At 53.6% G+C, this 15,876-nt stretch overlaps 1 protein-coding gene and 1 pseudogene across 1 annotated transcript; one reads left to right on the top strand and one right to left on the bottom strand.

Annotated features, from left to right (window-relative positions):
* Window positions 1-1,039: 1,039 nt before the first annotated feature.
* On the bottom strand, window positions 1,040-6,736 carry Inhbb (inhibin subunit beta B). The gene is made up of 2 exons (XM_087198148.1): window positions 6,274-6,736; window positions 1,040-3,838 (listed from the first exon to the last, which is right to left on the bottom strand). Exons 1-2 carry the CDS (start codon window positions 6,719-6,721, stop codon window positions 3,063-3,065), a joined length of 1,224 nt encoding a protein of 407 aa, XP_087054274.1. The 5' UTR covers window positions 6,722-6,736; the 3' UTR covers window positions 1,040-3,062.
* Window positions 6,737-14,759: 8,023 nt separating this feature from the next.
* On the top strand, window positions 14,760-15,524 carry LOC110344293 (deoxyribonuclease TATDN1 pseudogene; annotated as a pseudogene).
* The last annotated feature ends 352 nt before the right edge of the window (window positions 15,525-15,876 follow it).

Raw genomic sequence — 15,876 nt, 5'->3', positions numbered from 1 at the left:
GAGGGCTTGGAACCATTAGCAGCTAGGCCCAGCACACAGAGCTGGGAGACAAGTGGGTCACAACATACTCCCCAAAAATGGCAAGGCCAGCCCTGACATTAGCACATTTTACTTTTTTCCCCCTGTGAAGTTTATACTGATCAACATAATCCCCCAGCAGAGCAGACATTCTCCTGGTAGGCAAAGAATGGAAAGACACACAGGCCAGAAGAATATCCCCTGCCACCAGGTGGCTGTGTGAATCCAAATACCCCCTGTAGCTGTCTGGCCTCCCTCTGTTTCCCCATTGTTACCTTAATGGTTAGAGAATCCCAAATGTCCTGAGATTTTTCTGGGAAGACCACAAGTGATACAGACTCAAGACAGTGCCCAGTTGGGCCTGCACAGCCTGAAGGAAGACCACAGGACTGCTGTCCTCCTAGGGAAACAAATAGGTTGGCCATGACCCTTGGACTCTCTGGACTTCTGATCCCAACCTTTGGAAATGAAGATGTGGGGTGCAGGGGCTGCACAGATCAGGGCTCACAGGTCTTCCGTCACTTTGAGGTTGTAGCTGAGCTGTATTATCACCACCACCACTTTCCACCAGCTTAAGCCCCCACAGGAAAGGATAATTACTGAACTCACAGTCTTTCTAGTCACCCTCCTATCCCAAGGTGGGAAGCTCCTTCTGGGTTCCCATCACTCGTATCAGCACTTGGAGGTGAGTGAGGTCAGGGGCCTTTGCCGAGCCAGGCTGTCCATTTCCTTCCCGGGATGGGGACTTTCAAATGGTAACGGACACAGCCTCAGTGGAGCATAATTAGCCTTGGGACTAGAAGGGTAAACAAATGTGTAATTCATGAATTTGCTAATTGTCCTTCATTTTGATCTTCTGCCATGTTTCCTGGCTTCTGACTGACATACGTCTCATGGCAAGGACTCAGAGAAAGCCGGGAGTGAGCTGTGAGGCTGCTGGCATCCCAGCTGGACACCTGGGCTGACCCTCCTCCCAGCTGCCCACCTCCAGCCCAGGCCCAGACATCACACAAGGCAGGAAGCCTGTGGCACTCAATCTTTTATTTTCTTAAACTGTACACAAACGTAAAATACTTTAACAGCCAGTCTATGGGGAAATTGTTTGGTTTTAAATTATTATGAAACAGAACCTAAGGGGAGCATTATTAAATAAACATAAAAATGAGGATTTAAGGATACACACCTGCATTCTACCATAGTCATTTTTACTCTACCTTCTGGGTGTGTAAGAATAGAAAAGACACATCAAACTGAATAAACAAAATCCACTTATACCCTGAAACATTGGCAGGCCACTCAAAGGATTGTTCAGAACGTTCACCTCATAGAAGATGGCCTCACCATCTAATAAAAATTAAAACTGATCTGTTGGCCTCTTTGGTTCCAAAATTATGTATAATACATTTAACTGTATTCTTTTTTTGCTGCTATAAAAATAACTTCTTTTTTCAAATGGCAGTTTCTGACTAATCATGCAACTAAATCAGTGCAAACATTAAAAGCAATCATTCGCTTAAAAAAGAAGCAAAGGATTTCATTTCAAGTATAAAAAATATAAAAAGAGTTGTACGAGTCCAGTTTCGTCTAGTGTGGGTCAACCCTTTAAATTGCATAGTTCACATGGCACTTGGACATGTATGGGGAAAGTCAGTCCAGCGCTCTTCCCACAGCCACTTCTGGACACACGCAGATCGGCAAGTGCTATATCATGTGCATTCAGGCAGGTCTACAAGTGCTATGCGGGGCGGGCAGGTGGGCAGGTGAGCAGGCAGGGACCACATCCACGGCCAGCTCTGCTGGCCAAGGCCCACCCACATGGGCAACTTCTGCAAAGCAGCTGAAAGCCTTCCCCATCTCTCCAAGACCAGCTAAGCAGCTCCCCTTTCTCAACCCGAGCTGGGGAAACCCCTACCAGCATTTCCGGAATGCCCTTATCCCACATTGCCTCCTCTGGGCTCAGCCCTTGGACTAGTGGTTATTCTCACCCCTCTGCAAGCAGCCCTAGAGGAATGACCCCAGCAATGGGCACAGATTGCAACTTTTTCTCTTCTCATTTAGAACAACTGGGCTTTTCACTTAAAAGGTCATACCTGATAGATAAGTCTCTTTTCAGTTCTACAGCTGGCACAAATAACCTGTCAACCTGTCAGCTGCTGGAGATCAGTTAAAGCATCAAATTGAGACCCCTCTCCTCCTCTCCCTCCCTCCCTCCCCACCCCACAATCACACACACACACACACACACACACACACACACACACACACATATCAGGGACTCAATGACAAGTCAGTCATTGCCCTGTGCTACGGTCTGACAGGTGGTGTCCTTCCTGGGCCATTTTCCCTCTCCAAGGTGTGGAAGGACAGCTCCCCTAGTCTTGCAGCACAGAGAATGCCAGGTGGGGAAGAAGCAAACACGATTCTACCAAGAGCTGTGGCAGCAGAGCAGACCTGGTATAGTCCAAGGGGATGCACAGCACACAGCCCTCTGCCTGGCTGCACACTCCCACCCTGCTTTTCTTCTCAGTGGTGCTCTCTTTCTCCCCTCTCTCTCTCTCTCTCTCTCTCTCTCTCTCTCTCTCTCTCTCTCTCTCTCTCTCTCTCTCTCTCTCTCCCTCCCTCTCTGTGTCTCTGTCTTTGTGCTTTTATGTGTGCTCAGAAGGCGCAATTCAGAGTGGCCAGGCCAGCTGGTGGGAATGGTGGCTGCTCACCCCATTCTCTCCAACTGACAGGCATTGGTAGCTAAGCTGCCATTTGTCTCCACATCCATTTGCTGGTATCCTGGAGGCTGCTGTGTGGATGGCAGGATGCATCTGGTTGTGCGTGTCTACATGTGCATTTGAAAGTCTCATGTTGGTCGAGGGCTCATCCTCTGGTTTTGACTGGCTGCACTACAAAGTAGCAGAAAATGCATTTGAGCCCCACCCTGACATTCTCTCTGCAGCCCGATGGAATGAGCATGCTCAGCCCACTATGCACCTCCTGCCCCCACAGGGGGCTCTGTCCCCTGAGCAGCACCTCCTCTGCTTCCCTGCCCGCCACTGTCAGGCACAGCCACATTCCTCGACAATCATGTTGGGCACATCTCGCTTGACGATGTTGTACTCATCATCGAAGTAGAGCATGGACATGGAGCTCAGCTTGGTGGGGATGCAACAGGAGTTCACAGGGCCAGGGTTCAGGCCCCGCATGCGGTACTGGTTCACCACCGCTGTATGGAAGGAGGAGGCAGAGCCTGGGACCCCTGCCAGGTAGGCTGGGCAGCTGCCCTCGCAGTAGTTCCCGTAGTAGCCAGTGGGTGCAATGATCCAGTCATTCCAGCCAATGAGCCGGAAGTCGATGAAGAACTGTTGCCTGCAACAGAGGTTGGTCCGGCCATCACACTCCAGGCCCCGCTTGCGAATGCGGTGCCTGCTGTCCCCTAGCCGGGCCTGCACCACCACGAAGGGCCGGTGTGACTCCTCGCCTGGGTCCACAAACACTGGCACCACGGCCAGCTCCTGGCAGCTGTCACACTGCACGTCCAGGTTGAGCCTCCGCTCGCCTCGCTCAAATAGGGCCTGTATGGCCTCTGTGAGTGGGAAGGTGTGCCAGCCACTGCGCTTGAGGTCCACCTTCTTCTCCACCACATTCCACCTGTCACCATGGCCCTGCTCCTGGAAGTATATTTTGACTCGAACCTTCCGCCGGCTGCCCTTCTCCAGGACATACGGCAGGAGCTTCAGGTAAAGCCACAGGCTGGCCTGCACCACAAACAGGTTCTGATTGCCTTCATTGGAGATGAAGAAGTACAGGCGGACCCGAGAGGAGGCCAAGCCATCTGCAGGGAAGGGGGAGAACAGGCCAAGTTAACTTCAGGAGAACATGAGGCAACAGGGAAATGCACTCCGCTGCCTGGTGCTGAACACACACTCACCACGCAGCTGGAATATGTTACTGACCAGAAATACCATTCCTGGCGCCCAGACCTCTGCCTGTAACCTGGGAGAGGCAGAAAACATCATTTCCCATTGAGAAACCCAGACCGGGTTGGAGCTTAAGAGCCTGGGCCTCCAAAACCCTGCCTCACCTCTCCCCCTTACAGGGCTCCCTAGAGACTGGCTGTTGGGCCTCAAAGCTCAACAGAAGAACTTGTCAGAAGACCAAGACCTTAACAAGTTGTTATGGGTATCTGTGAAATCTGGAAAACCAGGATGGCAGAGAAGATTTGGGGGTGGATTGTTTTAAGCAGGTCCTATTTTTTGGTGAACTTAGGGCATTGCAAAATCAAGCTGAGCCACCTACCGCCTCTTTCCAGTGTTTACCTAAGCATGATGTGATCCAACCCCCAGTGGAACCTCTACTGCAAACAAGCAAGCTCTGCTCAGATTTCTGACATAGGAACGTCTGCTTTGCAGGCTGCAAAGTGCACCCCTTGTTTCTGAGGAGTTTCAAGGTATAGGGCATTCACCCTTGAAACTTGAGGTCCAATTCTTTGACAAGACCCTGGCTCCCTGTTCATGGCATGTTCAAAATCTCCAAGGAAAAAGGGGTAGCCCATCCTACATTTCCGTGACCCTTCCCTCTGGCAATCTCTACTTTTTTCTTTTCTTTTTTTCCAGGAGTAAGGTAACTCTGGACACGGCTGGTTTTATCAAATTGTCCACTATGGCTGCCCTGGCCCCTCCTCAGGCTTTCCCTCGCTCCTCTAATAACACTGACATCTGACTTCAAAATGGGGGAAACTGCAGCCTTAAAAGCTGGTCTTGGACAAGCTGCCTGTGACCTGAATCTGTTATTTATAAGTCAAAGAGCTGGCTCCATGAAACGGACCAGAAATATAACGGCCCCCGCTGTCATTTTGTGCCACCAGGACCAAAAGGCCTCCTCGTCCTTCCCAAATCACATTTCTACCCTGGGCCCAAAGGCACCTTTTAATCCAAGCCCTCTAATTGCATGTTGAGCTTTCCCTGACTCAGGCAGACAGCTAAAATGGCAATGCATTTCTTTCTAAGCACAAACTAACCCTGATTGTCTCTGCTTTTCTCCACACCCGGCCATGCAAAACTTTTCATCCCTTTTCATCCCCAGGAGCCACCAGAAAGGTCTTCCTGCTGCCTCGAGAGGGGGGATTTGCAGCCAGGGCCACAACCAATCCCCCCTCCTCTCTCAGACTCCCTGCCTGCCCCCCTCCACTGCACCAGGGAGTCCCCCTCTCCTGCGACCTTCTCTGCAGTCCCCTCTGCACAAATGCAGCTGAGCTCCAGGCACAAAAGCCAGCCTGGCTCATTCATGTCCTGAAAAGGACAGCAGAGTCAAAAGCACTTGCAGCATTTCAGCACCGGGCACGTTTTCCTCCCTGTTTTAAACTTCTCAAAGATTTTTCTCTTTCTGAATTTTACATTTCAACAGAGGTAGGGAGTTGCAATCTGGGGCCAGGGTAAAATTCCAGAAGAGCCCTACCCTTTGTTAACTACCAACTCTGCGGCTCTCTGACCAGAAGGCTGTCGCGGTTGCCAAACAAGAGGAAAACCACGGGGATGTCCCCAAAGTCGTGTCTTTCTCTGCTTAAATGATAGACCTGTTGAGAAGCCTGCTTTTTCTTCAGCCTGATTCTGGAAGAGAGGTTGCCTAGCTCTCCCCGCAGAGGCTTCAGCAATCCTGGCAAGCCCACGCCACCCGGCAATGGAAGCAGCCCGAGGGCCTGCTCTCTCTCTCTCTCTCTCTCTCTCTCTCTCTCTCTCTCTCTCTCTCTCTCTCTCTCTCTCTCTCTCTCTCTCTCACACACACACACACACACACACACACACACACACACACACACACTCCACACTCCACCGGCCCATGTATATCAACAAGCACACACATCTCCATCCACATTGCTAAGCCTACACTCCGATCGTGGGAAACAAAAACATTAAGCAATCACCAAGCAAGTGCCCGCAGAGCCAGGGCTGCTCGCATCTGCCAGGAGGGGGACGTGCGCCCAGAGGCGCTGGGGCCCAATTCTCGAGAATAGGGGCGAAGGGCAGGGCTCTCGGGGGCGGGGGTCGGGGAGCAGGAAAGGGGTCTGCGGCCTGGGGGAAATGGACTGCAACCTAGGCGGAACGCACAGAGCCACACCGAAAATCTCAGCCGGGAGTCCAGGTTGTCCCCGGGGCGCGCGGGATGCGGCGGAAGCGGCGGCCGGAGCTGGCAAAGACAGGGAGGGAGAAAGGGAAGGAAGAGGGTAGAGAAGAAGGGAGGGCGCCTGGACCGCCGGAAGGCCGGACCCACCTGTCTCCGCAAAGCTGATGATTTCCGAAACGCGCTCCTGGCCGTCTGCGCCCGGGCTGGCGTGGCCGTCGAGGTGCGGGATCTCCACGCGGCCGTCCTCGCGCACCTTGCCCGCGTGCAGCTTGCGCAGAGCAGTGACCATAGCGGCCTTGGGGACCGCGTGCGTGATGTTGGGCCGACCCCGCAACTGCAGGCGGTTCAATATGTGCCGCTTCACCGCCTCCAGGAAGTCGCCGTCCACTCGGCCCAGCTCCTCCGGTCGCCGGAAGCCGCCGCACGACGTACAGGTGTCCTGGGAGCCACCCGGAGCTCCAGGCGGCGGGGACGGCGGCGGCGCAGCGGGCGACGGCGGGGGCGTGGGGGAGCCCCAGGCTTCGGGCCTCAGCCAGCCGGCCGCCAGGAGCAGAAGGCAGGCGGCCCCCACCGCCCGACCGGGCAGCCCGTCCATGGTGCGCCGCTGGCGACGAGGGCGCCCGCCGCGAGGCGAGCGAGCCGAGCGCTGGGCCGGGCTCCGGGCTTCGGGCTCGGGGCGCACCGCCCCGCCCCGCCCCCGCCCTTGCCTGCCCGCCGGGGCCTCCGCCCGCCCGCCTGCCTGCCGGGAGGGCCGCCGCCGGCTCGCAGGGGGAGGGGACCGGACCGGCCGCGGGGGTTCCCGCGCGGCGGGGAAGGGGCGATGGGGTCGGGAGGGCCGCGCGGGGTAGGCTGGGTTCGGCCGGTCACTGCTGCACGGGCGTCTCGGGGCGCCTCAGCATCTGCAGCCTTCTGCCCATCCTCTCCGCGTCGGGGCCCCGCAGTCCTCGCTCGGGTGAAGCAAAAGCAGCGGCGGCGGCGGCCTGGCCGCTGGGCTGGCAAGGTGACGAAACGGCCGATCGGCACAACTTGGTCAAGACGGAAGCGAAGGTGCCGGAGCCCCAGGAGCGCAGCCGGGAGCCGTTTGGCGCGGCGCTGCGGCGGGCGCTGCGGCGGGGCCCCCGCTCGCACTTGAGCGCCTCGCCCTCGCTGCCTCGCGCCGGGGAAGCGCCACCAGCGGCGGCGACGGACGAGCAGGTCGTCCCCGCCGCGGACCGGCGGGCGGCGGCGCGTGTGAGCGCGGTGCCGGGAAGCGCCGCCGCGCGGGCCCGCTCACAGGCGGAGCCGAGCCCTCGGCCGCGGGCCCTGCAGTCCTCTCGGCGCGTCACGCGACAAAGTTGTCTCCAGGCTCCCGCGGCGCCGCATCCACTGTAGAACGGGCCGCGGCGCGCTTCCCCCGGCCTCCGCACCGCCTCGCTCGCTCCCTCCGCCTGCGTGCCTGCCCGGGCTGGCGGGACGCGGAGCCCTCCTCGTCCCTGTCTTCTGCCTGGCTCGGCGGCGGCGAGGTCCACTCGAGCCCCCAAAAGTCTCTGGCTCCCGCGGGATTGGTGCCCTCGCTGGCGCTCACACTGGCACAAGCCGCAAGGCCGAGGGAGAGCGGGCGGGTGGCGGTGGCGTCTCTGCGCCCCGCCGCGCGCGGAGAGCAGAGCACGCCGAGAAGGAGTTCTTCGCTTTGCCCTCTCTTTTACACTCCGGGTTTTTTATCCCGAGGGGTAAAAAAGCCGCACAGTCTCCATATGTGCGCGCGCGTGGAGATAGACGTCGGCAGAAAGGGGGCGGAGGAGTGTCGTCCTGGCCGTGCGGGAGGAGACGGTCCGCGCCTCCCCACTCGGGCTTCCCCGGGGCGGAGGGGAAGGCGGAATCTGTTCAGGTCGGTGCTGCCCGCTCCCCCGCCCACCTCTGCTCTCCTCTGCTTTTTGCTTTCTGCCTTCTCCAGTAGGGGCGAGTCTGTCCTGTGCGTCCCCCACCCACCCACCCACCCCGCAATGCCAGGCCACTTTTGCTGCCTCGAAACTTTCCCACCACGTGGGTGCCCAGACCCTCGCCCGGCTGTGCAGCGGGCCACACCGACAGACTCCAGACGCGGGATTGGGCGCTCGCCCTCGCCGCCGTCCCTCCCCATCCCCGACCAGGTAGTGACTCCTGCCTTGGCGGCCGCCCCCAGCCTTCCCGGGGTGCTCTATTTCGGGCGGACCTGGGGAGGCAAGGGCGGCCAGCAGTGCCCTCGCCGAGTGCCCAGGGCTGCCGTCGAACTGGGCGAGGCGTGGGTCTCCCGGGCTGGAGGGCAGGGAAGACAGTGGCCTCCTGGTCAGGTGCTACCTCCACAAGATTGTTGGAGGATCCAGCCTCAAGCATCGAAGCCTCTGAGAACCAGGGATAGTCCTGCAGAAGGGGTCTTCCGCACCTCAGACCCCACCTTGAGAAATCTTGTCCTCAGTCAAACCCAGGTTTCAGTCAGGGCTCAGACACTGCCTGCTTTGTTGGAGTGCTCTCTCGAATAGAGTCCTCACTTTCTCTTGTCTCTGCTTCCTCCGCTATAAAGGGGCTCGGTGACACCTATGTCAGACTGGCTGGAGCTCCAAACGAAGTGACTGGGCAAGCTCCTCACAGAACCCAAGAAAGAATGGTTCCAGACTCCGTGCTCCGGCCACTAGACAAGAAACGCTGTCAATGGAAATCTGACTCCTAGCCCTGTCCAGAACCCCGAGTGCAATAGTTCCTTCCCATCGTCCTCAGGTGCCCACCTGGGTCTGAAACAGCAGGACAGAGCTCACAGGGTACAATGCCCTGGGTCAGGAACACAGCCTCTCCACCTCTTTTCACTAACCTGGGCCTCACTCGGGAACAGGCGAGACTTCGAGGGACAAGTAGGGTGGGAGGCCCTTCTGGCTTTCCTCAGACACTGAAGGACGACCAATGCTGAGGGAGTCCCCCTCCCCCAAAGGAGAAACTTTCAGGCCAGCTTTTCTTACGGAGTTGGGCCAGGACCACAGCCCCACAAGTCTGGAGGCGGAGCGCCCCCTCCCTCCCAATCCGAGGAACCGACCCAAAGTCCGCCGGGCAAAACTAGGGCCGGTCTGAGTTTCCCTACGCTTAGCAGCCCTTCTGCCCTCTTAAGACATTCGAGTCCCGTTCTCTGCTGCCCCCGTCTGGCTTCCGCCACCTGCCCTCTGCTGGAGCCCATGGTTCCTGGGCAGGAGGGGGATGCTCAAAGTCGGGCTGGGCCCACTATGCTGTTTGCATAGTCTCACGAGGAACTTGCACTCTGGCCTTCTGCATCACCAAAGTCACCAATCACTTGGCATACTCATCTTCCGTCTTTGGGACCCACCCTAGCTCCTCAGTAAAGCCCTTTCTGGCCCTCTTGTGCCCTGATTAGTGATTTGCCTGGCTGTTACATACTCACCCATCTTCACTGCAGGAACCGACTGGGCCTCATGAGTCCTATCTGGTGTCAGATCTGACAGATCGTTAGGGAGAGCTTATTGAAGGAATGATTGGTTGAATGAATGAGAAAAGTCATTAAGCCTGTAAAGAGTTTAACACCCCCCACACCCAGGCACAAGCCTGGGCAGCAGCATTCCTGGCCTGCCTTGCAGCAGCCCTCACCTGGGCTGGAGAGGGCTGGAGAAAAAGGATAGGTAAGGGGTCCCCACCTTGGGAAGGGTACAGCATCCTGCCCATTGACCTGGCACCAGGGAGAGGCAAATGCCACAATGTCCATGCTGGTGGGAGGAGGGTCCACACTTTTCTTCCCTGGTGGCAAAGCTGTCGGCCCTGCTGCCAGTCATCTGCTGGGAGGAACTGGGTCAAGTGGTAGTCAGAAACCATCTGCTCGAGAAGCTGGGATTATCCCGCCCTCTGCTGATCCCCCAGCCCACAGGAGCCAAGGGTGTAAATTGAGTTCTTCCAGATCATCTTGTACTTTGGAGGGGGAGCTCCCCATCCCCTCCTGGGAAATGCAGACCTGTTCGGGTTGCTTCAAGGCCTCATTTAGCTGTGGGCTCAGTCCTCCTTATCCTGGTGACCTCAGCTTTCAGTCTCAGCCAGGGATGTGACCACACCTGTCAGTTTTGAATACAATAATGCACATCAATGCTGTAGCCAACGCCCTCCACACAGGCTGCAAGACCAGGCCGCCCCCACACAGTATGCTGGCTCCCTGCCGCCATCAAGGAATGGGGCCCAATGGAGATGGGAGGAAGGAAGTGTGTCGACACTATGGATTAGGTCCACGTAGGATGGAGGCGGTGTCCTCCAGGGAGCCCAGAGCACTTGCTTTCATGCCATTTTGTTTGTTTGTTTGCTTGTTTGTTTTAATAATCTATTGCTAAGTTTCAATTTGTGAAATTTTCCAAAATGATAAGGCAAACCATAAAATCAAGTCTTAGGACTCATTTACAAAAAAAATTGAGACCCCCAAGTGCATCTCGTAGCCCCACAGCCCCTGAAGGGTGCAATGATAAAGACAGGGCCCTTGGCTGGAGAAAGGCTTTGGCAGAGTTGGGCTCAGAGACTTGGCTTTCGTGTTTCCCCACTGGTAGCAAGCCATGCTGCCAAACATCACCATCCTACATCATGCTTCTCCAGAACAACTCAGCCTCTGCAAGGAAGAAGCTGCATACCAGGCCCAAACAGTATCCTGCTGCCCAGAGCACAGGAAATGGGACCCCAAGCCTGGGTACAAAGGAGGATACAGCAGAGGGGGCCTCCATGGGGCAAGAGGCCAAGCTCAGACACTAACATCAAACCCACAGAACATCCAAGACACCACATGCCTTTGAGGTCACAGAGCCAACTCCTTGACAAAAGAGCATGTGTGTGTATGGGGGTGTGGTTTCACATGGGGACAGCCAGAGAGCTCCACATCCTGAGGACCCCAGTGACTGTGTCTTAGGTCTAGCTGTGGTCTCCAGGAGGATGCCTGCAATCTCAGGCAACTCATAAGCTCCAGGATTGAGACCTTCTGCACAGTTCATCTGGAGCTGCCCAGCACCCAGCACAGTGCCTGACTTAGTGAGTGCTTCATTACATCACTCAGGACAAATGAAGGAACTAAGGAGCCCACATGGGCTTTGGCCAACATCTGAAAGGTCAGCCTGGGACTCCAAGGCAGAGTCTGTATCCATTCAGCCCTAAAGCAGGTCCCTCTGTGTGTGCTGCTGTCCTCTTCCCAGAAATAAGCATAGGCACAAGAGGCATGTCACATATTCTATGCCCCCTTTCTGTTGCCTACATTGCATACAGCTTCTCATCTGTAGCATTACTTTTGAGCTGACTTCTTCAGTCTCTAAACACCTAAAATCCATTGCTTGTTCTCAAGAATCATACAGAGCTAGGTGTGGTGGTTCACAGCTGTAATTCCAGATACTTGGGAGGCTAAGGCAGGAGGATCAAAAGTTCAAGGCCACTCTGGGCAACTCAGTATGACCCTGTGTCAAAAAATAAAAATGAGTGGAGATGTGACTCTAGTAAAAGGCTTGCCTAACGTGCGCAAGGCCCTAGGTTCAATCTCCAGTGAAAGAAAGAGAAAAGGATAGAAAGAAGGAAGGAAGAAAGATACAGATTGCTGGAGCCATACAGATCCAGGACTGAGACCATGGAGCCAGGATGGAGCTGGCTTGAGAGGACTCACCTCTGCTTCACCTGGCAGGGATGGGGGTGGGGCTCTTGGAGGCAAGAGTGGGATTTAACGTGTTTTGTACATTCAGAAAATGTTTCAACAGCAGGCCCCTGGGGATGGCTGTCCAAGTTGATATATTTTCTAGGAAAAAAAAGCGCTAAATACAGCAGTTGGTTAGTGGCCCACTTCAAATTGCTAATTACAAACTATTCCTAGCACAGAATTCCTTCCCATTGATTCATGATGAACTAGTTGCTGAGGGTCTAGCAATGCATAAGTCATAGACCCTGACCCCTATTGTCATTCTCCTGAGAAGACCAAACCCATACAGGAAGGGGCAGATGAAGCAGAGCAGCAAGGCATCTCATCTGTAAGAGGAGTCTCAGAGAGGCAGGGTCTGAGAGACAAGGTGATCAAGGTCAAAGAACCACATGAGAATAGGGTCAGGCGAAGATCTAGGACAAGTCCAGTTATCCAGGCTGGCGGAGGTACAGAGGGCCTTGACTGCCTGGAACGAGGTGACAAACACTCCTTGCAGGAGTATTTTGGGAGGACACAGGCAACATCGTAGTGACTGGAGTCTCACTCCATGGAGAAGATGGGGGCTGGAGGAAAGGAGGATGCCAAAGAGGACCAAAAGAGGGGACAGGGAAGGACTGGACTCCTTGCATCAGGACTCAGGACTGGGGAGCATCTAGGAGATGGCAAGGTGAGCAAGAAAAGTAGAGAATGCCCCCATTTCTGCAATGGGCATTTGTACACAGCTCCCCCACACTTATGTGGGGCCGAGAACCCAGTAGGCTGGTTATTTTTCAACCAACAAAGAAAAAGTGGGTATTTCTAAGATCACTTTTCTTTGGGTCTCCAATCCTGCCTATGTCTCCTTTGGGAATCCTTGGATCTAAGTGCCAAACTTCTCACAAGCAGCCTTCCTCAGTCTTTGGATATTCTTGAACTTCAGAGCTGACCTTTGAGATCTACTCAGTAGAGAATGAGATGTGACCTGTCTCTGCATATATATATATATATAGCCCCCAAGCATTTCTGAGACTCTTTAACATAGGACAAGGCCAACAGAGAAATAAAGGAAATTATGCTCATTTGCTTACAAGACATCTTTTTTTACTTTGTGAACAAAACCAATAAATTCACTAGTCCATTTAGGTGTAGGAAAGCTGAGGACCTCTATTCCTCATAGTCATCCCCCTCCCCCAGCTACACATATGTTCTCAGTACCTGCGAAGTTGCCAGCATGAGGTAGCTTAAAGAGTGACCCACCATTTTGCAGGGCTTCACCTATTTCTCCCCTTCCTAATGGAGGACTAACTGAATTTTTGCAGTCAGTGAATGAATCTCAGTCTTGCCATTGAAGGAAACCCCACAGGGAGAGCCACTGTGGTGCACAAGAAATACCCTAGAGTCTTTACTAGCTTAAGCTCCCCCAGCCAGCCTCCTGATGGACTCCTACAGCTGTGTTAGTTTCAAGTCCTCTCAGACTTCAGCCCTATCCCTGGCTGGGCATTGGGCAGAAGCCCTCATTCTCTCTCCTCTCCCCTGCCTTCACTCTTCTTTCCCACCCTCAGGCCCCAGGCCTCATGAAGCAGATGCTAATCTGAGAAAGGAGCCCATTTTTACACACCTCCTTGTATCCCAGTGCATTCAACTCTTTCAGCACCTTCCGTTCTCCATACGGTAGATTATGTTATGAGTTGAAATACTAGACAAGAAAAATAAAAGGATAAAAGGGGAAGGACCCAATTCTTGCTTGATGCTTAACTATATTTGTATCTAATTAGAAGCTCCCACTGTAAAGGGCTCCAGCGATTTTGGCGATTGAAGGACACACATGCATTGTACCCTCTCTGCTCAAGTTGTAAATGATTCCCAGTCAGTGGGCATTAGTGCCACCAACAGAACTGAGCAGAGCACAGCGCTCTCCCTGCCAACATAGCCTGACTGCCCAGAGATTTCCCATGAAAACTGGAAGAAGAGGAGGAGGAAGAGGAAGAAGAAGAGGGGGAGGATGAGGGGGAGAAGGAAAAGAGTAGACAGGGAACAAACATGTTTAGGACAAAAAGCATGCAACTTCCATTTGACCTTCATCAGTCTTAGTGTACCCAGTGTTTCTTACACACCTACAATTTCCTACTGATTCACAAGTATCAGCACAGAACAAGGGTCTTAATTAAACCTAGAAAGAATGACCTCTTGGTGTCTCAGTTTTCATCAGGGACACGGGTACTGAACCACTCCTCAGCTGACATTCACTGTCACTGGTCAAAAGCAGGTTGTGCATGCTTTGTTACACAATACCTCTAGGACATTGTTTGTATCTATAGATAAGGTAGTCACACTCATTTACCGGAGCTCACCGCAAATCCTTTAGTGATTAAATCGAGGTACTCTCAGACATGCTCACATACTGGGGATGACTAGCTGCCTCCACTCCAAAGACTTCTGGGGTTCAGGACCCCCTCAATATGATTAGCCCTTCCTGTTGCCTCCATCCTTTGTTCAAAAACTGCTCTTTTATTCATAATACTCTTGTCCGAGGGCCTGGTAGGGACAGAGCACTATATGGGACAGTAACAGGTCACAGCACCATCCTGCTGTAAGAGTGAGTGGCAGGGAGGCTCTGGCACCATGGGATTTGCATAGGGTGGAAGGAAGAGGGGGCTCGGGAAAGCCTCCTGAGCAGTCACTGACAGGTGCACACAGGGAGGGCTGTCTTGGCAGGCCTTCCACACAGCTACCTCCAAAGAGCAAAATAGGGTCACAGTGACTTTGCAGGGCCATACCACCAGCCTGGGGTGCTGTCTAAGCTCCGCTGTGACACAAGAACAGAAAATCTTGGGAATGACGCTGCCATTATATTGGAATTTCCACCGTATGCAGCCAGCCTGAGGTTGGATGACTCAGAGACTAAAAGCTAAGTTAGGGAGCACGAGGAGAAGGAAGACAGGAATGGAAAGGGGCAGTCAGGCTCCGCCGGGGAGGACCCCATGGCACAGCCATGAGTCGCTACAAGTTCGTCGATATTGGTATCAACTTGACAGACCCTATGTTCCAAGGAATTTATAGAGGGGTTCAGAAGCATCAAGATGACTTAAGGGATGGGCTAGAGAGAGCTTTCCAGATTGGTGTCAAGAAGTTTCTGATTACAGGCGGAGATCTACAAGGCAGCAAAGAGGCACTGCAGTTGGCGCAAACAAAAGATAGGTTTTTCAGCACAGTTGGTTGCCATCCTACAAGATGTGGTGAATTTGAAAAGAAGAACCCTGATCTTTACTTAGAGGAGTTGCTGAATCTTGCGGAGAGCAACAAGAGGAAAGTTGTAGCAGTAGGGGAATGTGGGCTCGACATAATGAAAAGAAACAGAGATCCGTGTGTAGGTGGAGTGGTACACTCATTTGATGGTACCAAGGAAGCAGCAGCTGCTTTGATTGACTTGGATCTTTATATAGGATTTAATGGTTGCTCACTGAAAACTGAGGCTAATTTGGAAGTTTTGAAGTCAATACCTAGTGAAAAATTAATGACTGAGACCGATGCGCCTTGGTGTGGAGTCAAAAGTACACACGGTGGAAGGAAATATATAAAAACTTCATTTCCTACCAAAAAGAAATGGGAAAATAGGCATTGTTTAAAAGATAGAAATGAACCCTGCCACATAATTCAAATACTGGAGATAATGTCAGCAGTAAGAGATGAGGAGCCACTGGAATTAGCCAATACTGTATATAACAACACCATTGAACTATTTTTTCCTGATATTTAATTGGCATATTCCAATATGTTTGAAAAATTTCATGGCAAAATTTACATAAATTTCAATAAAGAAAATTATTAGATGGGCATACAGAAGACCTGCTCTACAGGAGGAGGTGGGCAGAGGAAAGAGGTGGTCCTCTCCATTATCTCAGCTTCCCAAGGGGCCACAGAAAGGAATCAGTGATGCTCGCTAGAGCCCCTGAGCATCAGCCCCAGGAGTCAGGGGCAACTCACCTCTGTGCTATGAGCAAGCCAATTCCTTAAGAGGTGCCTGTCCTCAGCCTGACCTGGGGAAAGGACATGATGCGTTTGTAAAGCCAGCAGTGCCCACAAAGGCTGCTACATGAGCCCAAGGCTGC

This window comes from Heterocephalus glaber, unplaced genomic scaffold (assembly GCF_053883595.1).
Source record: "Heterocephalus glaber isolate CG9 unplaced genomic scaffold, H.glaber_assembly_v1.0 deba00000347, whole genome shotgun sequence".
In the NCBI taxonomy this organism is placed as follows: Eukaryota; Metazoa; Chordata; class Mammalia; order Rodentia; family Bathyergidae; genus Heterocephalus; species Heterocephalus glaber.
This window is presented reverse-complemented; position numbering and strand designations above follow the sequence as displayed.

Coding starts and splice junctions, on each gene's coding strand:
- Inhbb (XM_087198148.1), bottom strand. CDS start 6,721: ATGGACGGGCTGCCCGGTCGGGCGGTGGGGGCCGCCTGCCTTCTGCTC. Junction 3,839..6,273: donor CATCAGCTTTGCGGAGACAG/GTGGGTCCGGCC, acceptor CCTTCCCTGCAG/ATGGCTTGGCCTCCTCTCGG.